The sequence below is a fragment of the Musa acuminata genome, chromosome BXJ2-3 (assembly GCF_036884655.1).
Source record: "Musa acuminata AAA Group cultivar baxijiao chromosome BXJ2-3, Cavendish_Baxijiao_AAA, whole genome shotgun sequence".
NCBI lineage: Eukaryota > Viridiplantae > Streptophyta > Magnoliopsida > Zingiberales > Musaceae > Musa > Musa acuminata.
In genome coordinates, this window is record NC_088340.1 from 740,972 (window position 1) to 763,069 (window position 22,098).

The window sequence follows — 22,098 nt, forward strand, 5'->3', positions numbered from 1 at the left end:
CTAGTGTCAAATTTTAGTTAGTCATGATTAATCTGAATTCTATGGATGGATGTTAATTAGAGGGATATATGTGCTATATGAATTTGCTAGGGTAAATATATTAATTTCAAAACTATATTGCTTATAATTAAGAGAGGTATGCGATTGAGAGAAAGAAAAAAAGAAAGTTTCTTTCACACATGGCTTGTAATTAAGGGGGTTGATTGGAATAATAATTTGAGCCCCAAAGCCAACGCTGGGTGGGACTATTTTATGGGCTGCCCTATGGGCCTTCTGGGCCTGCTTATGAAATAGATTGGATTGGAACGGTGGGCCATCATCATTATCATCGACCCCTTGCATGAATCATCCAAACCATCTGATTCACAGGAAAAAGAAAAAGGATTGCATACTTTGATATCAATACTTTCCATCAGAGAAAATTATTTAAATATTTTTATACTCATAGTAAATGAACGGTTGAGATCAAAAGTTGGAGTGTGATGGACGGTCATGGAGGGGGAACCTTTTGCATGATTTGGTGTAAAGAAAGCATTGGCTTTCGTTGGTTGGTCGTCCTACGAAAGCCACGAGCCATATGAAAGTGTCGGGGGGACACCTGCGCTCGTGATTAGGCTGAGCTTAAACATTAAGCAAAGTTGGACCGACCGGTGCTGCTTGCCAGTTCAGTGTTACTTGGGAGGAAGGCACTCAGTGGAACTCAACATCTAACCGAGCTGTCTATCTTTTTCATGTATTCATCTCTCTCTCTCTCTCTCTCTCTCTCTCTCTCTCTCTCTCTCTCTCTGTGAAGCTATATTTATAATCTTTTACATGTCTGCATCTAAAAATTCGATTATTCTTTTACAATATGATTAGATATATTAACCACTAGTAATACAGTAAATTAATTTATCAAAATAAATTGTATCATTCGATATAAGACGATATCTCCGGTTTTACGTTATATCTTAATTTTTTTTATAAAACTAAATAAGTATTTGGCAATTGACATTCGTCGGTCACATCAGTATCGACCAATATGTATGATATCAACATGAAATAATCCTTTGCCATTACCTATTAGACAACCCCCACAACTTTCATACATGTTGTAAGAAGGAAGATGACACCACCACTTGCTCTTCTTCTTAGCATGCTAGCCAGCCCTCAAAGTGCACCCCAAATCATGGCAGATACATCATGTATTTCTTCCAACTGCAGATGGTGGTGGGTTTTCAGGCATTGCAGAAAGTAGACTTCATTCATAACTTCCTTCTCCTTTTTATCCTTTTTTTTTCTTTCAGGTAAGCTCATGATGAAAGCTTCTTCAAAGGTAGGAGGAGGAGGAGTTCACTTCTCTCGCCCGCATGATGACAGTCATCTCTCACACCTCAAGACTATAATGCCAAATAGATATACACTGTCACTGGATCAATGCTCCACCATATAGAACACACTCTGCCATACTGTTGTTCCTTATCAAAACTTTTAGCTTTCAAAATATATCGTTTTAAATTAATGACAGATAGACCTTTATAAGTTCTTTAAGATTATTATTATTCGCTTTAGCAACATTCATATTCTTAATAAATCTACATAGATGAACAAAATAAATATTGTTTTAATTTCTTATTCCTTTGAATATCACACGTGTTAATATATAAGTATTAGTGGTTGATTAGAGATCAAACTCATGTAATCTCTAATCGATCAATATTAGTGAAACTATATTATAACTAGCCCTATGATTCCAACTATTAATATTTTTCTTCGTATAGTTTAGAATTTGTATATTTAATATTATCAAGACTATCTATTTGATTTTGATTCAGGTAGCTTAGACTTATGTTCTAACTTGTAGCTAGATAACATTTTTTCATAGTTTTCTGATATCTCCTATTTGATGAAAGTATAATATATTCGATGAATAATTATTCTATTTTCGCTATATGATTTCTTATTATACGAATCCAAAAGAAATGATCCTCTAATGCATTACTTCAATATATATTAATGAAATATATATATATATATTTTTCTCAATAGAACTATAAAGATTACTACAAATTCTCAAAAGTCTTTTGTTGGATATGAAAATAATAGCGATATTTTAAAATCAAAGACTCGTATCAATTATAACAACTTATAATATTTAAAACCTTAGATATTTATGATCAATCTTACACTTTTTAACTTTGAACATGATAATAATTTTTATCTTAAATAAAATCGTATCTTATCTAATTATATATTTTAATTTAACATTTTAATATGAACGATCGAATCAGTCAGTCAACGCAACACGAGGTTTTTGCACATAAAAGATATATGATATGAGAGATCTAAAAGTCGTCTTATGTAATATTAGGAATGTTGGAAGGAGGCTCAAAGCTTTTTTTCTCTGTGGGATATCCATCGTCTCTGTAAATAAAATATGGCCTCCACAAATTTACATCACGCAAGAAAAATAGGACCCATCATAAGTTGGTTTTTGTCTTGGATCCTCCTTCGAATACAACCAATCTCCGTGTTGGATTGCTTGTCGGTTCAGCTTTTCTCCATTAAATTCTGCCATTACCACCATTTACTGACCTTTCTATAACCTCATGTCACCACCTCTCTCTCTCTCTCTCTCTCTCTCTCTCATTACTGCTCATTCTACAGCCAGTCACCATCTCTCTCTCTCTCTCTCTCTCTCTCTCTCTCTCTCTTATGATGAGAGTAGCTAACTTGCGTGTTGTCCTCCTTGTCTGTGTTTAGCCTCCGTAACAATACAACCTCGAGCCATCACTCTGCCCAAAAGAATAAAATAACTCTTCTACTTCTGCTTCTTCTTCTTCTTTCTTTGCAAGCGCAAAGGACGCCCCAAAGGTGATTCAAAAATGGAACTTTTGGACGCCTAAAGGTGCCCATCCAGCCTAGTCATCTCCCTGAGGTGTGCCTCCTGACCATTATAAGCGTTGCGGAGATGGCGGATGCAGGCGACGAGGAAGGAAGGAGGTGAAAGATCACATCTTTCCATGACCCAAACACAGCAATCTCTTGTTTGCTTCCCTCTCTTGGATTCCTAATCCTTCCCACCAGATGGGGATCGGCTTCTTCTCCTTGTACCTCTCGGTTTCCCTGCTGCTGAGGTGCTCGGCCTCGCAGCAGCCGAACACGGACGCCGCCTTCGTCTCCGACTTCTTCCGGAGGATGGGGGTGGCTCCTTCCTCCACCAGTGGCAACGCCTCCGAGGTTTGTTCGTGGAGAGGAGTGTCCTGCGACGGCCCAACCGAGAGAGTCATCAGCTTGGTGGCTCCCGGCTTCGGCTTCTCCGGTCCGATCCCCGAAACCACCATCGGGAAGCTCGGCGTGCTCCGAGCCTTGGATCTCAGCGGCAACGACATCACCGCGCTCCCTTCAGATTTCGCGGAATTGAGTGGTTCACTCGGGCACCTCAACCTCTCCTCGAACAACATCGCCGGAGCGATCCCCGGCATCATCGGCAACTTCAAGCTGATGGAAAGCCTCGACCTTTCGCGCAACAGCTTCTCCGGCGAGATCCCCAGGGAGGTGGGCTCGCTGTCGAGCCTGCGGGTCCTCGACCTCAGCAGGAACTCGCTGGAGATGAGCATCCCGGACACGGTTCTCGGATGCGTCTCCCTTGTCTCGCTCGATCTTTCCCACAACAGGTTGAATGGGAGCGTTCCTGATGGGTTCGGTGCTGCCTTCAAGAACCTGAGCGCTTTGGATCTCGCACAGAATGAGATCAGCGGGAAGATGCCAGACTTGTCGGGGTTGGACTCCATCTCCTACCTCAATCTCTCCCGCAATCGTTTCCGAGACTTGGTTCTTGGTGGATTCCGGGAGCCATTGCAGGTCGTGGACCTGAGCAAGAACCAGTTCCACGGCCTCATCTCTCAGGTAAACCGCAGCACCACCTCCAACTGGACTTCTCTGGTGTATCTCGACATGTCCATGAACCAACTCGGCGGAGAGTTCTTCCCCGGTCTGGGAGATCTGAGGTCACTGAAGCATCTCAATCTTGCGTTCAACGAGTTCTCCTCCCAAGAATTGCTTCACATCCAACTGCCTTCTGCTCTAGAATACCTGAACTTGTCGGGAACCGATCTCGCCGGCCGAATTCCACCTGACATCTCTCAATTGCTTGACCTCAAGGTGTTAGATCTTTCTCAGAATCATATCACCGGCAACATTCCCGAGCTGATCACCCGAAACCTGCAAGTGATAGACCTCTCGGTGAACAATCTCACAGGTGAAATCCCACAGTCCTTACAACAGAAGTTGTCCGGTATGGAAAGGTTCAATCTTTCCTACAACAATCTCACCTATTGCGGCGAGAAATTCTCACCGGAAACTCTCCGTTCATCGTTTATCGGCTCGCAGAGTGACTGCCCCATTGCGGTAAATCCAGATGGTATTGGATCCAAGGGAAGCAGACACGAGAATTTCAAGCTAGGCTTGGCCATAGCTTTTTCGGTGTTCTTCCTGTTAGCAGGGCTGATCTGCCTCGCCCTTGCTTGCCGAAAGAGGAGCAGACCCTGGGCGGTGAAGCAGCCATCGTTCGAGGAGGAGCTAAATGCCTCAGGCCCCTTCTACTTCCAGGCAGATTTCTCAACTTGGGTTGCAGATGTCAAGCTTCCTACCTCAGTTCCTGTCGTCATCTTCGAGAAGCCATTGCTGAGCTTCACCTTCGCTGATCTCTTGAATGCGACCTCCAATTTCGACAGAGGAACCTTACTCGCAGAAGGAAGGCTTGGACCGGTGTACCGAGGATTTCTACCGGGAGGCATTCATGTGGCCGTGAAGGTTTTGGTCCACGGATTAACAGTGACGGACCAGGAAGCTGCAAAGGAGCTCGAGCGGCTTGGCCAGATCAAGCACCCCAATTTAGTGCCATTAACCGGCTACTGCTTGGCCGGGGATCAAAGGATCGCCATCTATGATTACATGGAGAACGGGAACCTACAGAATCTGCTCCATGATCTACCACTGGGTGTGCAATCAACCGAAGACTGGACCAGTGATACATGGGAGCAAGAGAATCCTGGCACGCAAAGCATCACGACCGAAGGAATGACTACTTGGAGATTCCGGCAGAAGATTGCATTAGGTGCTGCAAGGGCGCTGGCATTTCTCCATCACGGATGCTTCCCCCAGATGGTTCACAGAGATGTGAAAGCAAGTAGCATTTATCTTGATTCGGCAATGGAGCCCAGGTTAGCTGATTTCGGACTATCGAACCTGGTCGGGACAAGCATGGAAGGCGGCATGGCTCGTTTTTCACCAGGCTATGCTCCTCCAGAGTTCTCGGAGTCTGAAAACACATTGGCAACAACAAAATCGGATGTCTACGGGTTCGGGGTAGTTCTGTTTGAACTCCTCACGGGGAAGAAACCGATCGGAGATGAATATGCCGAAGACAAGGAGACTACTTTGGTCAGTTGGGCAAGGGCATTGGTGAGGAGAAAGGAGCTCGCAAGATTAATCGATCCAAAGATGCGGGAAACAGGAGCAGAGAAACAAATGGAGGAAGGGCTGAGGATTGCTTATCTGTGTACAGCTGACTTGCCGTCGAAGAGGCCATCCATGCAGCAGATTGTGGGTCTTCTCAAGGACATTGAGCCTGTTTCTGTTTGGCATTGAATTGAATTGAATTGCAGAGCTTCCATTCAGGTGTTTGCATTTCCCTACTACTCTGCAGCTCTCTCCAAATCAACTGTATGATCTACTACCTCTGAAACTGAAGCTCAGTTTTTCTTTCGTCTTCTTTTTTATTGGGCTATCATTGTGGTCTCAGTATGCCACCATAAAATAGAAAGATGGAACCCTCAGGTTACATTCTCACAGAACTTGTTATAACTTCCTTGGTTTGTCCTTGCATTCTTTTCTTCTATGACAAATTACTTGCCATCAAACTAGTATTATGTCTTTTTGTCCATCAAACCTTCTTCTTCGACTTGCGAGTGTCAGCTTCTGGCTTTTGTGTTTGATTTTGGTAGATTGCAACTGTTTTTGTTTGAGGAAAATCCTTTATCAGCTCACCAGATGTTAATCCTTGTCATGTAGTATTAGCGAAAATTGAATCGGAACATGTTTGACATAATTAATCTGCCATCTTTGTATCGATTAATGATTTAAAATGCTAAGCAAAACCAAAAGTTTGACAACTAGGATAAGTAATATTTCCAAGTCGAAAAAATCAATCAACCTACTGGCCTCTTAATATGCCACATATTCCAAAAAGCAAACAACTGAGCAGATTATTTTGAATCACCTTCTCTTATCTTAATGCCTTTTTGCCTCATATGTATGAATTCCTAAGATAGAATAAGTACTCAATTGAAATAGTATTAGGTCAACCAAATCGGAGCAGTAGTGGTTAAACATAAAAAGATAAAGCCTGTTTTATTTAAGGTTGTGAATTTGCATGTTCTTTTTTTTCTCTTTGTGCTGGTGAATGATTTCAAATGCTAACCAAAGTTTGACAACTAGGAGTCCAGGATAAGTAATATTCCCAAGTTGAAAGAATCAATCAACCTACTGGCCCAATAATATGTATGCCATATTCCAACAAGCATACAGAAGAGCAAATTATTTTGAATCATCTTCTCATGTCTTACCATCTCTCATAATTATTGGCTTCTAAGATAGAGGATTAAGTATCCAGCATATATGATAATTAATCAAGGAAATCAAATCTGAACTTAAAGCCTATGTTATTCAAGGTTGTTAGTTTCAGTGTCATGGTAACTGAGATAAACAATTGAATACTCTTGATCAATCAAACCATACTCACTTATCAAAGGTCAAAAGTTCAAAGTTTCATCGGATATACTTTCAAAGGTGCTAACTAGATTAACCGACAAAGATTTAAGTAAGTAATATTTAAAGTTCAAAGATAAAATCTCTTATATTTAAGTGTGTTAGTTTCAGTGTCCTGTTAACACAATCAATAATCTCATGAAAGCTTTGATGAAGCAAACTTAAGATTTTCTTTTTATTATTATGTTTGAAGTGCAGCAATATTAATTTTGGCCACAGGAAGGCACTAAAATTCTTCCCCCCCCAATGAATGATCTTATCTTACATTGGTCCACTATGAACAGTTATTCTTGGACTCTCATGCAAGAAGCATGTGTCAAGTAGTAGTTTCAAATCATTAGATGAGAGCTGTGTTCAGCTTATTTATTCTTTTATATCAGACTCGCAAATCATACTCCTTCTTACTCATTAAACCTTGTGTAGCCACACATCAGAGTTAATGCAGAAATGCCTTGTAGTGTGATGTGCAGTATAATAAAATCCCTGTCGCCTGCATTAAAAAACATTAGGTATGAGCACTCATGATGGCAAACCAAACACACCGTTGTTTACTTAATGGCTTGGTTGGTGTGCATGTTTGATGTCTTTGACTTCCATGAGCATTTCAAGGAGGAGGTTACCTTTAAGAAGTGGGAACAGCTGATGCACTCTTCATCTTGTCCTTGTCATAACTTCGAATTTCTCATTCGATTTTGTATCCTTTTCCCTCTCTCTCTCTCTCTCTCTCTCTCTCTTCTTAGGAAGGTTTGATGGCCCAAACATATCAGTCAGAGGCAGCAGCAGCAGCAGCATCCTCGAGCGTGTTCAGTCAGGCATTTAGTGGGGGAGGTGCAGTAATAGCAAAAGTGAAGAGGTTGGTATCAGGCGATCATCATAAATTCTACTGGTGTTGGGTTGTGCACCTGCGAAGTATACAAAGACGTGAAACACAGTGCCAAGTGACATGGTGAGGTATCATAAATTCTACTGTGCTGAGTTTTATAATATATAGTTGTTGCTTTTATCTACTTGATTATATTTCCTATACTTGTCATTCCCCTTCTTAGATAATACAATCTTCATAAATATTTTACATTCAGTAATTAAGAGTTTCATGTACACGCATGAACTCTTAATTACTAATTTGTTGTTTAATTTTGTAGGAAGAAATGAAGATTTTAAAAGCATAACATATTCCAAGACATTATTTCTCAGGTATTAATTAGGATCAGATAGACAATACACTTGTTCTTTTATCCTTTAAACCATGTTACATGTTTTTTCTTAATATTGATGTTTCTTATTATCTATACAAATGTAAATTTTGCGTGATTAGTAATGTATTTTCTTAGTAACATTCCTAGCATCCTATAGTACTAAGCCTTTAAAGTTATCTAACTTATGGTAATTTGCTCTATTCAGCTTCCCTACCTACCTACCCATTGAGAGGAGCAAATGAAGAATTGTTTTTGGGTCACTTTTGACCATATTATACCACAATAAACTTTTGAAGTTGGACATGCTTAATTGATATATCTGATGAATGAACATTGATCTTTATCTCTACTCGGTTCAATCCATTACTATGGTTGCTGACTGCAAAGCTAAAACATTGTGCATGTTCTTGAATGTAGGTCAACAACATATAATAATATTGTATGCAATATTAGATCACAAGATAAAGTAGTGTATTAGTAGGATAAAGCGATTTTTAACCGCAGGTAAAGAAATCTATTGCTGCGATTACTGCGATTTTATTATTAGATCAACCTTTTTTTCCTGTGGTTGGACTAACCGTAGTTATAAGTTATCCCAATGTAATCTTTAGATATATGGCTGGTGGCACCTACATGAACCAGTGGGTAAGAAAATTAAGTTGGAAGGACGGTCCATTAACTCACTAGTTCGTCACCACCATTGTTGTCCAGTGGAAGAAGAAAGGAAATGGAGAGAAGAAGGAGAAGGGAAGAAAGGAGAAGAAATAAAATATTATTTTTTAAAGTATAAGGATCGAGATACTAATCATCGTTAACTACGAGGGAAATATGTAATTATCCCTATTCCAATGACATTATTGCAACAGTTATTAACCGTAGGTATAGATATTGCTATGGTAAAAAAAAATCATAGGGTTATATAACTAAAACCCATAGGTAAAAGTATATTTTGTTATAGCGATGTTCATACTACAAGCTTCCGAGTGATATCTATAGCAGTGCTGAGTGCTGATGCCATTGACGCTCATCGCATGTGTCTTGTCAACTCCATGCTTTCTAACAATACTAATACTATTTATCATCCCCTCGACATCGTCTTTTCAGGAGGAGGATGCAAAAATAAATAAAAAGGAGAAAGGAGAAAGGAGAGGAGGGGTAGTTTAGAAATCTTCTTTCTAATCTCTCAATTATCAATCATATCATTATTACCATAATTTCTTATTTGATCCTTAGATGAATCATCCCTATGAATGTCAATGTCAGAACTCTAACTATGTCGCTCATCACTTCATGAAAAAGAAGATATTGCTCGTCACTCGACAAAGATCACTTTTTGCTAGACGTTATTAACTCATCTCTCGTTGCCTGAAGATACGAAGAAAAGAAAGAAAAAAAATGTTATAGAGAGATATGCCTCGTATAAGCAGTTTACTATTTAGAGCTCCCTTCTTTCTATTCACAATCCCCTTACTATTTAAAACCCCTTAAAAGATTAATAAAATAATATTTTATTATTCATAGCTCCTCTACGTTGACTTTTACATTTCTATTTTTCTTTTTTTCCTTTCCTATAGGCTCCACTTGCGCACCCTATAACTATTAGCTCTCCCCACCGCTTATGCACCTTATGGGTAGAGAAGAAGGACGAGGAGAAGAAAAAGGGAAAAGAGAGAGGTAAAATGTTATAGGTAAGGAATGAAAAATAATATTAGAATTAAATTATAAATTGATGGCATATATACTTATTCAAAGTTCTTAATATAGGATTGCAAAGAAGTTTACTATTTATAGTCCCTTTTTACTATTGACAACTCATTTAAAAAAATAATAAATTATTATTTTATTATTCATAACCCTTGTATTACCAATTTTATTTTCTCTTTTTTTTCTTCTCTAAGCCCTTTTTATTTCATTCTCGTCGATGTTACTCGATATTATCTAATTCCTCTCAAAGTCCCTCGATGTTATCCTCCAACTATGAGGAATAAGAGGTGGAGAAGAAAGAAGAGAAGGAAGAAAAAGATGTATTTATGTCTATTTGCAAAGAGATAGTTTAAAAATATTTTAAAAAATTAATAGGGTTGTAAATAGTAAAAATCTTGCTATTTACATCCTTTTACTATTATAACTTTGAATATTCATAAGTTATCTCTTTGTAAATATACGTATATGTTTTCAATTTATAACTCAATTCTATAAAATCTTTGTACTCCTTACCTATCATCCCTTTTCTTCTTTTTTTTCCCTCTTCTTCTTCTTCTCATCATCTTCATCGTTTTAATCACCAAGGTTGACATATCATCATCTTCCTCCACTTAATAATCAAAGTTGACATAAATAATAAAAAAACTGATGATAAAATGGGACGAATTAAAGATGGAAGAGAAGAAGATAAGAAATATTTTTTATATTTATTATAGTAATTTAATATTTTTAGAATTATGTACATTTTATAATAGTATCTAGTTCAATTACATTAACTTAGAATATATCATATTTTGAACTTCTACAAACTAAGTACGGTGTGTGAGTGGAAGGAGAACCGATGATAATAGGGTGTGGGGATTATCTGAAAGGAAAAAAATTAAAAATAAAATTAGTGGAGTTATGAATAATACAATATTATTTTAATAATTTTTTAAAGGATGATAAATAGTATTAGATTTGTGAACGGTAAGAAATGACTTTAATAAGCTCGAGTAATAATCTAGGCTAATTATAGATTACTCGATGTAGTTAGTTATGTTTAGTATCTCAATCTCTATATTTTAAAAATTTATATTGGAATCATTATACTTATAAAGTGAAACATTTAATCTCATTTCTTCCCGTAGAAAATAACGTTAAAAAATAGATAATAAGGTAATTCCATATTCGCTATTCTCACCATCCAAAGAAATTAATTTCACATAAGCGTAACTTTTGTGAAAGCTTTGCTATCCTACTTTGTTTATCTTCTCTCTCGTGTCTTTCCTCAGCCCTCTCCAATGTCAAGAATGCTTTTATCGTGCACCGTCAACTCATGGCCCTCTTGGAGAAGGGAAGCCTCCCTAATGACTTCATGTTTGATGTCGAGATCGGTGTCGCCATCACCAATCCCCACCTCCATCGTGCCTATGTCACTCTGAGGGTACGAAAGAAGGTAATGTACTACAACCCCTACAACTTCACTAGCAACTAGGTCAGTCCCAATGTGTACGGCTATCATGGTGTCTTATGCACTGTGATGCCTAACGACCCCTTGGTCAAAGTCATCACTAGTATCGACCTTAATGATGTCGATATTGTCGGGTACCTCCTCGTAGAGCTCAACCTCTTGATTGACATCACCTCCTCCTCATCAACTCTAATCGCTTCTACGATATCATCCCCCAAAATATCTCGTCTCAAACTCCTCCACGAGCTCGACGCTAATAACAATCGCTTCGTCGGCCCATTCCCAAACATTGCCCTTCACCTTCTATCGATTAAGTACCTCAACCTTTGGTTCAATGACTTCGAGGGAGTGCAGTCGTTGATACTCTTCGATAAGGAGCTCGACGTCATATTCTTGAATGATGACCATTTTAGCTCTCAGGTGTCTGACAACTTCGGCAATTCCAAAACTTTTGTCGTCATCATCGCTAACAACAAGATCCATGGTTGTCTTTCAAGCAGCATCGGTAAGATGGCTGCCACCCTCAATGAGCTCATTCTGACGAACAAGTTTTCGAGATTTAATCAAAATTTTCTTCTCCCAATAGGTTGTTCAAAAGGATAGCGAAGCCAGAGGACAAAGCCGGAGAAGGATAGAAAAGCTTTCACTATCAAATTAATATTTATAAAATTAATATCTTTGGACGGAGAATAGTGATTATAAAATTATTTTTTTATCTCTTAATTATTGTCTCTTTTTTTTTTTTTTTTTTCTGACAGCGCATGCGATATTTTCTGTCCCTACAGTTGTCCCTAGAGTTAATAATGTGAGGAGAAACAAAATTAAATATGTTAGTAAGTATATATATATTTTTTGAAATATAGGGATCGGATGCTAAATATTAGTATCTTTAATATCTAATTATCCTCAGTAATCTCGTAGTACAATCGCCGTAATTGCTTGATCGCTACCCCTCGACATTCAGTTAGTTACGATATTACCAACCCAAAACGGGCTTTTGAAGGGATTCAACCCCTCGTTCTTCCTTCTTTCCGCCACGGGGTCGTCCTGCACCTTTAGCCGCTTCGGTTAGCTTCTGTTGCTCTCCTTGTTCGCCTTGGTGGCGTCCTTCAGCATCGTAAAACTGCCCGCCCGCTGAGAGCGATCCGTCGAGGTATGCAGTCGGATCCGACAGTTATCAGCATGACGTTGGCCGCGATAATCGAGGCAGCAGACTCGTCGCCTCCTGCACCGATTCCGCTGCCTTAGGAGTTGCCTTCCTCGTGTCCTCCGATTTCGCCGTCCTCCGGCACCATGGCGGTGTCGGCGTGGCCCTGTCGGTCAACATTGGTGAGGAGCCCTTTGTCGGTCGAGGGTTTTGCTTGTTTGGTTAAAGTTTATATTTTTGCATGGTTTTGATTTTGTATCGTAGCTAGGGTTTTCTACTTCCTTGCGGTGGATTTAGTGATTGAACAATGGGATTTATCTATAGTTTATATGATTTGATTTATCCGCCTCGAGTGAATTTACTGAACTTTCAGATACTACAGATTTTTTTCCAGCATTTAGTCCACTTGAAGGGTTCAATTTGCCAGGAACATTAGCATCGAAAATGCGCATCTGGTGTTATATATATAGCGGTTTAGCTTTTAGAAGAAGAGTTAACTTGTATCAGCTTTTCTCTAGTTGGTAAATCTAAATTTTAACTTGAGGTAAATTGAAGAGAATACAAATATATCCCTTAGATAATTGTGGTTTTATTTCATCCAATTTTGGATGCTTGTATATTTGTTATTGATACACATAATGCCTTGTCTATAATTTGCATAAAATAATTCATCAAATATTTTTTTTTCTGTTTTGGAAGAATACTGAAATTAATTTATCTAAACAATCCTTTCATCAACAATTTTAATTCATCCTATGAACACTTCTCCTGCATCAAACAAGGTGAAACCTTTGTGACAGATATGGTTGTTTTAACGGATTTCCCTATGGTGCTTAAAATAGTTAATATCACAACTTCTAGTACCAGTGCTTCGTAGCTACTTATTAAACAAAGCTAAGCTATGTATAATTCTATTTTAATCGAATAAATACACTCATGTTCTTAGTATATGTTTGCATCGACTTATTCCCTCCCTGTCATTGAGACTCTTGAAGATGTTCACCGAAGACCAATCTTGGGGTCATAGTGATGTTAATGTACATTATACTAGTTTAGGTGTGACGGTGCATACATTCTGGAATATGTATACATTTAGAGAGTACAACAGAGCTCTTAAATCTGGATTTTAGACATTTTGTTCTTCATCTCTTCTCTTTTTACCTTTTAGGAGGACATGCATGTCATCTAGATATTTCTTGCTTGTAACCTCTAGAGAATTTAGAATGTTGGTAACTACTGGTGCAGTTTTATGTGATTATCTTCGTTAGCTTCTTAAATTTTTGCATGTTGTATCTAATAATCATTGATGTTCTCCAGTTACCAAGTGAGTCATATACTCATTATTATGAATCAGAAATCATGACTGATCAGGACAATAGCCTTCAATTAGAGATGAGAGTCATGCCAACAAAGAATCAAATATTTTTGAGTTCAAGATCTCATGAAATGAACTCATTAAATAAGCAGGATGAAGTGAGCAGCCAGTTGTCAAGATTTTGAAGTATTTTTTGGTTAAGAAAACTTTTGCCCCTAGAGATGTGGGAATAGGTTGTGTGCTTTATTCTGTGATTTTTTAGGACATTGGTATTGATCTGCTGAAAGCACCTTTCTATTTTAGCGAAGTGGCTGGTAATGGTTCTTGCTGGTGGCATAGATTTCAAGGTGATTGAGGAATTGCTGATTCCAGGTTGCAATCCTGCTATTCGATGCTGAGATGAAAGCTGCTAAGGCAATCTATTTCCAGGTGAGGTCACTTAGTCCCTTGTTTTTTGGCCATCTTATTCAACTTTCCTTATGCTCATCTTTCCATGCTCTGCCTAAGTTAATACAATGATTTCTATGGAGCATCTGTGAGGAGCAATGAAGCTTATGAGGTGTATATCTCTATGAATTGACATGAATTTTCATTATTGATTCTAGATGAAAGAATTAGACTCAATGAATGTAACACCCCATCAGTTTCACATTGGAAGTGGGCTAAGATTAAAATTGACTTATAAATGTCTGATGGGTGTATTATTATTAACTTCAGCTTAAATATTTTAGGGCAGTAGTTCAGACTCAACGAAGTTAATAGACCAGTTATCTCATTAAGCCGGGTTATGAGAATGACATGTTCTTTTTCTTAGATCAGTTGTAGGGTTTTTTCTTGTGTTCTATTCGACTTTTTGGCCTTAATTAATCATGGAATTGGATTTCCTAAAGAAGGATATGATTGAAATCATAACTCCCTGATTTCTTCTCAGATTTGACAGCTTTCAATCTAGATGTTATCAGTGTCAACCTTTCTCAGTCTTATCAGTGTTATCTTGTGTCAATTCTCTTTTAGATTCATTTTCCTCATAAAGTTGAATCCTTCCACTTCTCTGTTATTATTTCTTGAACACACTCAGCTGGATCGATCAACTGGTGATTTCGTTGGGATGCACTGCCCATGAAGAAACCTTTACTTCCTGTAAGCAAAACCTAAAGCCAGGAAAGCAGAAAACATGTTCATCTGCTAAAATAATCCACTTTTAACTTAATGACCAGGCAGTGTCTTCTTGCTATTATTATGATTAGTCTCACACCAACATGAAAAAGAATTACACTATGTTGTTTCAGATTTTTCTATGTGAAAGCCATAGATATATGCATACATATATAGACTTGTTGTATCTTGAGCAAGGAATACTGTAATATGTATGATGAGTTCCATGTGTCAAACTGGTTGCAGGCCATGCTTCAATGCGGCGTTCCACACCACATCGATGCGGTCAACGTCAATGGCTCCGACCTCATGATGCGTCCAACCTTCCAGGCAATGGACGATGCCTCCGGCATGGCAGGCGTGCACGATGCCCCGCTCCATAGTGTACTGTGAAGAGAAGAAAACAACGGTGAGCACCACTTCCTGCTTCATTCTACAACTTGAGCTTGCAGTAGCAGATCATACCTCGCAGGATCCAAGTCCCTGGACATCCTTGGGAAGCCTCATGGCGGCCAGATTCCCATAGGTGCAGTCCCGCCTGAAGCCGATGACCGGAGGCACCACGAACTGGTGGAAGTGTGTGCCGGGCGGTGCCCACCGCTGCTCCCTCAGCAACAGCCACTTCCCAACGATCCATGTCTGCAGCAACACCTGCTCTCATCCTCTGCTTTCCGGGAATCATCATCAACAACAAAAACTCACAGGTACAAGATCCTACCTTGCAATTTTGTGCCGCTTGATACTTGGTGACTTGAACCAGATGGTGCTGGTAGTCTGCTGGGACCTCCTTCTGGATCTTGACAAACCTCTCAGTCGATAGAGTCAGCATCTGTTGATGTGATCCGATTCAGAAATAGTCCCAAATGATATCTTCTCCTAGATCAAGCATGAGGGAGTGGTGAACTTACCAGGACTCGGATGTTCTTCCTGCAGAGATAGAGCGCAATGGCTCTTCCCAGCTTCGATGTAGCCCCTGTCAAGAACACCTCTTTCACATCCATGGGGATCTCGTTGAGGATGATGGCTGCCGTCAGGGTGTTGCCATGGACAACTCGAACTCTCAGATCAGGATGCTTGCTAATGAACAACGTGCCACCACCATTAAGTGATTCGTTCTGCAGGCAAGAATGCATCAGTGTGGTTGATGATGGACATGAAACCATGGCAGCAACCAACCTTGTTCAATGCTGCAAGACTGAGGACCTTCACGCCCAGCTTGTCAGCTCTCAGTATTGCGAGCTCGATCTGATCATTGATGCCCTCTCTGGCGAATGGCAAGAAGTACTGCGACAAGCCACGAAGTGCAACCAATTACAGAGGTTTTCTGTGGCAATCTGAAGGAGACGAGGAAGAACCGAGCAGTACCTGAAACCCGTATCTGGGGACTATCCATGTCTGGTGCAGACGACCTCTTAGGGTGTAGAATGAGAGCAAGAAGGTCTTGGAGAACGCCCACTGGAAGAGCATAAACAGGAACGCGATCGGCCAAAACACCGGCAAAAAGATGTAGTTGATGAAGGGCATCGAGGAGAGGGATCGGAACACGAAGGGTACGTGCATGGAAGAGAAGACATCGATTACGTGCGCGAGGAAGACAAAGTCAGGTGCTCGGTCCTTCTTCCCTGCATCAAGACATGAAGCAAACACATCATGATGAACAAGCATACAGCATCAACATCTCATATCAGACAGTTCTGTCAAGACCATGCCTATGTGCAGATCTTATTGTGAAGATTGTGTACAAACACACCTGAGCTGATCTCCTTCTGCAAGTCCCATGACTTGTTGTTTGCTGTCTTCCCCAGGAAATCAAACAGAGGCATGAAAAGGCAGAAGTTGCAGTTCTTCTCCTTGTGGTGGAGACTCAGATACCTGCACACAAACTCAAAAGTGTGCGTCAGTTGCTGTTATCCTACAACAATTCTCAGCTCTGAACCTGATCTAGCATGCACTAGCATAGCTGTGTTCATCTCAAATATTAGCAGAACCACATTTGCTACTGCGGCAAACTTCCCCAGCAAACATTCCATCTAAAAGTTTTAAGCTAGCAAATAATATACATAATCAAACCTAAAATATTTATCTGAGGATGGTGTATCTGACTTAATCATCCTTAAGTTTGAGGGTCCGAGACTTCAAATGTGTAAGTTCTGGTAAGTATATTACTGCTTCATCTTTAGTGATTTGAAATCTCATCCTAGAAGTTCTACACCTCACTTCCGGGTGTGAGATTGTAACCTCATCTATACTAACATCTAAATCGGATGACATAATATATATAATTTTCCTACGACAGTAGCCAGCTTTGTTAGATAATTGCTTTCACTATCGATTCAAAACAACCCCATTAATTCGAAACTAATACATATTTAATGCATAATTGTCACTACAACTAACAGGATGTCTGCCTCGTTGACTCTATGGAGCATGTCACTGTTTCATGTGTCCCTAATGTCGAGAAGAGGGAGCATAACCTTCAAGCTAAACACACTAGTTTTGTTTTGACGTCTGTTCCTCGGGCCACAACTATGTGGTGGGTGGGTGCTCTGTCAAGTGACCTAGCAATCACCAAACTATTGTGAGAGATGCGATGCAACGTGACGCAAACAATGGGTTCGACGAGGGGGGACGACATGACTTACGTAGGGGAGTAGAGAAGGTATCTGAGGGCGGGTAGGGCCTCGAAGAGCCTGGAAGGCAACACCTCCACGTTGCTGTATCCCATGCACCGCAGGAAGTCGAAGACGAGGACGTAGCCATACGCCAAGCTCGCGGAGCCATGCCCCGTGGCGAACGGCCCAAGCAGCGGCGCCGCCATCGCCGCACTCAGGACGAGGTTCTCCAATAGCGTGCCAAACCCGGCTGGTCCAGCGATCGACAGTCGGTTCATCAGATGCACGTGGGAGGAAAGAAGCGGATGTTTCGTGTACGTACCTGTAATGGGCTGTGGCACCGGCGAGGAGTGGTGGATGGAGTGGTAGTGGGTGAAGAGGTAGCCTCTGTGGAAGCACCTGTGCGCCATGTAGAACAAAGGCTCGGAGACCCCCACATGGAGGACCAGAGCGATGACGCACCCCTTGAGCTGCAGAAGAGGGAGGTCTTCGAAGGATGGAGCACGACACAAGACGACGGATCCGAGGAGAGCTTGGAGGATGAGGAAGTTATCCCTGGAGAAGGAAAACTAAGACGGGATCAAGAACCAAAGGATCCATCTTGTTCCCACGAAGCATGAAGATGGAGGGCGGAGACGTACCAGTCCCACTCACTGTCGATCTGCTTGAACTCGACGCCGTCTTTGATCACCCGACGCGTCCGGGTGAGGAAGAGCATGTTGGCGAAGGAGTACCATAGCTGGTACGTGAGGCTTCTGAGGACGAAGAGTAGCAGAAGGTGCAGCCACCACCCGCCTGCTCTCCCATCCCTCCATTCGCGGGCAGCCATGGCGACGAGAGGTCCACATAACACATACTGCAATAACGTACACCAAGTCTCAGACATCAGTATTCATTGGAGAGAAGGATCGCACATGGAAGGATTCCATGCCTTGTAGATTCCCAAGCTCGCCCAGGGCCAGGAAGACAAAGGAGCAGCCATTTCCTCTGCAGCAAAGAAGAGAGAGAGAGAGAGAGAGATGGATGGATGGCCCTGGAGAGATATCGAAATTTTCGTCCTTCTCTCTCTCACATGCGACGTGTGATGATGAGGCAGTTGCACTCACTCTCTCTTTATATAGGATGAGATAAGATCAGAGAAGATGAAGTGGGAGACATCATCTCCCTTACATTCCATTACTTGGCCTCTTAAATGTTGCCCTGCTGTGAAGTCTAACCTCGAAGCCATGGCCACAACCAGTGGCGATTGCGTCGTCCAATCTATGCCTAACTGCGTGCGATCTCTCAACATGTCACGAGGGGATGCAGCCGGCGTGGTCTGGACGCAGAGCAGGACTCTCCCATGCGTCCAACTGCAGCCATCCTTAATGGCTCCAACGAGTCCTACAAACCCATCGGTCGCTGCCATTAATGCACGAAGCATGGGTTCAGGTAGCAGATGCACGTGTCCTCTGCGAGGCTTGAGGTTGAAGTAAACCGAGTGGGCTTCGACAGCTACAGATCAAATGGAGATATATCTGACGCCATTGTTACCATCGTCTCCCCAGCAAGTTGGTAGCCGCGGACTGAGGAAAATAATAGAAGTTTTATCGAAGTGAAAAAGCTTTAGTTTGAATACATTAAAATATCATTCTCCTATTTATATAGATTAGGAGAAAATTTTTTTTTCAAATTTTTCTCAACAGAATAAAGATATTTCCTCGCACCCCGCCACCTCCGCCCCTTTTCGCTGCAAGGAATGAGGGGTTCTAGAGAAGTGTGGGGGTATGAACATCTTCAATTTCATTTCGTCGGTGATGATAGCATTATGACGAGTGACGGTGGAGTACCTACGACTAGGTCTTGAGAAAGGTAAGCAAAAGATGGGGGAGGCATCGAAAAGTAGAGGTCAGGGACGACAACGACTTCAAGACTAGCTCGTACAAGCCCAAGTTGTGACTTCGCCAATTTCACCATGACTGGTTCGCACAACCGGAGGCTGCCTATCATCAATCACCCTCCTAAAGAGGCCACCCACCTCGACCAGTGACAATTTCATCGTTTAAGAAATAATGAATATGTTATGTAATAAATAAAAAAGGGGTACTAATAGAAAACAAGTTTTTATTTCTTTTTTTTTTAGGAATTTCCCCAAAAGTATTTGGGTTCAAACTTTTTTTGGTCATTAAAAAAAAAATTGAAGATTATATCACTACTATAAAAGAAAGAAAGAGGTGGTACTTGATCTCCACCAATAATAAGAACACACGGTCAACTCTCCACACGTCTATAACACCTTACACTACATATGATACTTATGACTTCACATCAACCTAATTAAATCTTAGATCACTTATGTCATCAAATGAGATTATAAACCTTTGACGAGTGGATCTAATATATTATTATCAAACTAATGTTTAGGTAGGATGAATCGGATCCTCATGTTAGCCTATACGAAATTCAAAAGTCTGTCTTCTACTGGTAGGGACAGACAAGGGAAAGACACTATCTAAATTGATATTATGATACATAATTATGATAAGACAAGTCATAATTAGACGTACAAGAAAAGCGAAAGCGAAAGAAAAACATGGCATAGGTATATAGGTATGGCCATCCCCTAATATATTATCATCGAACTAATGTTATGTTAGCCTATACTAAATTCAAAACTCTTGTGTTGGTAGGGACAAACGGAAGACACTATCTAAATTGATATTATGATACATAATAATTACGATAAGACAAGTCATAATTAGATGTACAAAGAAAAAGAAAGCAAACCAAACCATGGCATAGGTACATAGGTATGGCCATCCTCTAATTTAAGTGGGATCGATCATACGTGTCTTAGTTATGGCCAATGATGCGGTACATACAACTAACTAATTAATGTGCCAAATACGTGTGTCATGTATCTTTCAACCGGCAATATTAACCCATAATCTGGATAATTGCATGTTCCTTCGGTTGACCGTCGGTCGGTGGTGTTTATGAATGACATGTGGTACATTTATGAATGAGATGAATTCTACTCATGAAATCAACTACTTATCCCAACTATTTGGTGGTGTGTTTTAGGTAGACATTGTTCTTTTCCTCTTTTGAACTCTCTATCGAATATTAAGTGCATTATATTTATTATCTATGGAAGTGAGAGAAGGAACTTTGCTGCTTTCGATTGGGAAAGATAAAGATGAAAGTTATTATTATTAAGAGAAAAATATATTTGTCAATAATGTTAATGAGATTGAATCTTAGGCTAAATTGAAGGATCAGCTCAATGGTATAACTGACCCGAGGATTAGCATAATAAAACCAAGTTCACGTTAATGAGGGTATGTATCCTTGTATAAACCTATGTAGCTCCTACTTGACTGATGTGTGTGTCCGCTAAGAATGAATAGTAAAGCGGCATGCTATGGAACAAGAAAGTCACGCCGGACATGTTTTCTTCGATAGAACTATCCTCTCGTATTTTTACGATGAGAAGACATATATAACTCTTTCTTAGATAAGAGAACATAGGGAAAGAGAAGTTAGGTTGACTTGAAATAAGCGAGAAAGAGAGAGAGAGAGAGAGAGAGAAATGAATAATTGGCCTGTTAATCAAAATTACCAACTTGTAATCGATAATAATATACTCATCAATTTTTTTTATAAATTAATATTTATTTTAGCTCGCTTCCCGATGTAGAACTAAACTAATTTAGATATTAGAATTTGACGTCCTCATCAACATTTAGCATAGTTCAGATCAAATCTTAGTATAGTCCATAAAAAAATTAGTCTAATAATAACTCCACATCTTTAAGCTCTTCATGCTCGATGCTAAGTCGACTTTAATGCTATAAAAAAAATAATATCATATCCTAAATTTTCTTTTTACACAAGATTATAATATCTTTTCACATGTTACATTAAAAGCAAAATATTAATATCATTTTATTGAGAGACATAAATTATAAAATTTTATTATAATTAATTTATCCATCAAAATAAAAGTCAAACAAGTAGTTATACGTTTTATTATCTAATAGTGTTTCTAGTATACTACTATTAGAAGGCTATGATCAAAATTAAAAAAATAATATAAAATAACTTTGCATAGGGTAGAAATACCCATTATTCAACTTTGAAATATATATAAATAAATACATATCTATAAATAAAATTAATAAGTCATCCCACTACTATGCTCTCTCAATGGTATATAGAGATAACCTTATATCTCATTCTCAATATTGGATGAAGTGATGTCCCTCGCTCACTAAAATAATGACACATTTCTTCTAATAACGAATAGAGAATAGAGAAAACGTTCATCTAATAGCTCACTTATGTTGAAAGGGAATTGCCCTACTAATCATTGACATGAAAATATAATCATCTTATAATAAGTCATGTTATCTCGAGATAACATCACCAACACCTCACCATAAGTGTAGTTCCCCTTTCCCCTCGTGCGCCGCGGGTCTTGCGCGCCACTGACATCGCTAATGGCCTACTGCTTATGAAATTACTTTTTTACCCATTATCATTCATGATGACACTAAGAATTGAGGTTTATCCTAGGTAACTGACTCAAGCAGCGTCGATGCTAAAAACAAGTAGGTTATGCAATCCAGAAAAGAGCAATATGTCATCACCAAAGTGGTAATGCAATCATCAAGCAATTTTACACTACAAGCAGGCAGTAGATTGAAGAGATAAAAAGTTCACTA

At 39.8% G+C, this 22,098-nt stretch overlaps 3 protein-coding genes and 1 long non-coding RNA gene across 5 annotated transcripts; 3 read left to right on the plus strand and 1 right to left on the minus strand.

Annotated features, from left to right (window-relative positions):
* The first annotated feature begins 2,730 nt into the window (after positions 1-2,730).
* On the plus strand, positions 2,731-7,762 carry LOC135606722 (probable LRR receptor-like serine/threonine-protein kinase At2g24230). The gene has a single exon (XM_065097865.1). The coding sequence runs from the start codon at positions 3,067-3,069 to the stop codon at positions 5,629-5,631; it is 2,565 nt and encodes an 854-aa protein (XP_064953937.1). The 5' UTR covers positions 2,731-3,066; the 3' UTR covers positions 5,632-7,762.
* Positions 7,763-11,232: 3,470 nt separating this feature from the next.
* On the plus strand, positions 11,233-11,766 carry LOC135606512 (leucine-rich repeat extensin-like protein 7). Its single transcript, XM_065097540.1, has one exon. The coding sequence runs from the start codon at positions 11,233-11,235 to the stop codon at positions 11,764-11,766; it is 534 nt and encodes a 177-aa protein (XP_064953612.1).
* A 383-nt stretch (positions 11,767-12,149) lies between these two features.
* Positions 12,150-16,630, plus strand: LOC135606723 (uncharacterized). 2 transcript variants are annotated; one of them, XR_010484940.1, is made up of 4 exons: positions 12,150-12,492; positions 13,929-14,054; positions 15,027-15,484; positions 15,714-16,630. It is a non-coding gene; the product is annotated as an uncharacterized LOC135606723 (long non-coding RNA). The 2 variants fall into 2 exon arrangements; XR_010484939.1 differs by having other exon boundaries at positions 12,152-12,492; positions 13,965-14,054.
* Positions 14,807-18,485, minus strand: LOC103977248 (very-long-chain aldehyde decarbonylase GL1-2). Its single transcript, XM_009392710.3, has 11 exons — positions 18,324-18,485; positions 18,034-18,248; positions 17,715-17,947; positions 17,423-17,642; positions 16,531-16,652; positions 16,146-16,402; positions 15,957-16,064; positions 15,689-15,895; positions 15,499-15,609; positions 15,246-15,419; positions 14,807-15,167 (listed from the first exon to the last, which is right to left on the minus strand). The coding sequence occupies exons 1-11, from the start codon at positions 18,372-18,374 to the stop codon at positions 15,012-15,014; spliced, it is 1,854 nt and encodes a 617-aa protein (XP_009390985.2). The 5' UTR covers positions 18,375-18,485; the 3' UTR covers positions 14,807-15,011.
* Positions 18,486-22,098: the final 3,613 nt, after the last annotated feature.

Excerpts from the sequence above, each read along its gene's own strand:
- LOC103977248 (XM_009392710.3), bottom strand. The coding sequence starts at position 18,374 with ATGGCTGCTCCTTTGTCTTCCTGGCCCTGGGCGAGCTTGGGAATCTAC. Across the intron at positions 16,653-17,422 it reads TACCTTCTCTACTCCCCTAC|GTATCTGAGTCTCCACCACA; the intron begins GTAAGTCATGTC and ends GTTTGTGTGCAG. Across the intron at positions 16,065-16,145 it reads TCCCCAGATACGGGTTTCAG|TACTTCTTGCCATTCGCCAG; the intron begins GTACTGCTCGGT and ends GGCTTGTCGCAG.
- LOC135606512 (XM_065097540.1), top strand. The coding sequence starts at position 11,233 with ATGCCTAACGACCCCTTGGTCAAAGTCATCACTAGTATCGACCTTAAT.
- LOC135606722 (XM_065097865.1), top strand. The coding sequence starts at position 3,067 with ATGGGGATCGGCTTCTTCTCCTTGTACCTCTCGGTTTCCCTGCTGCTG.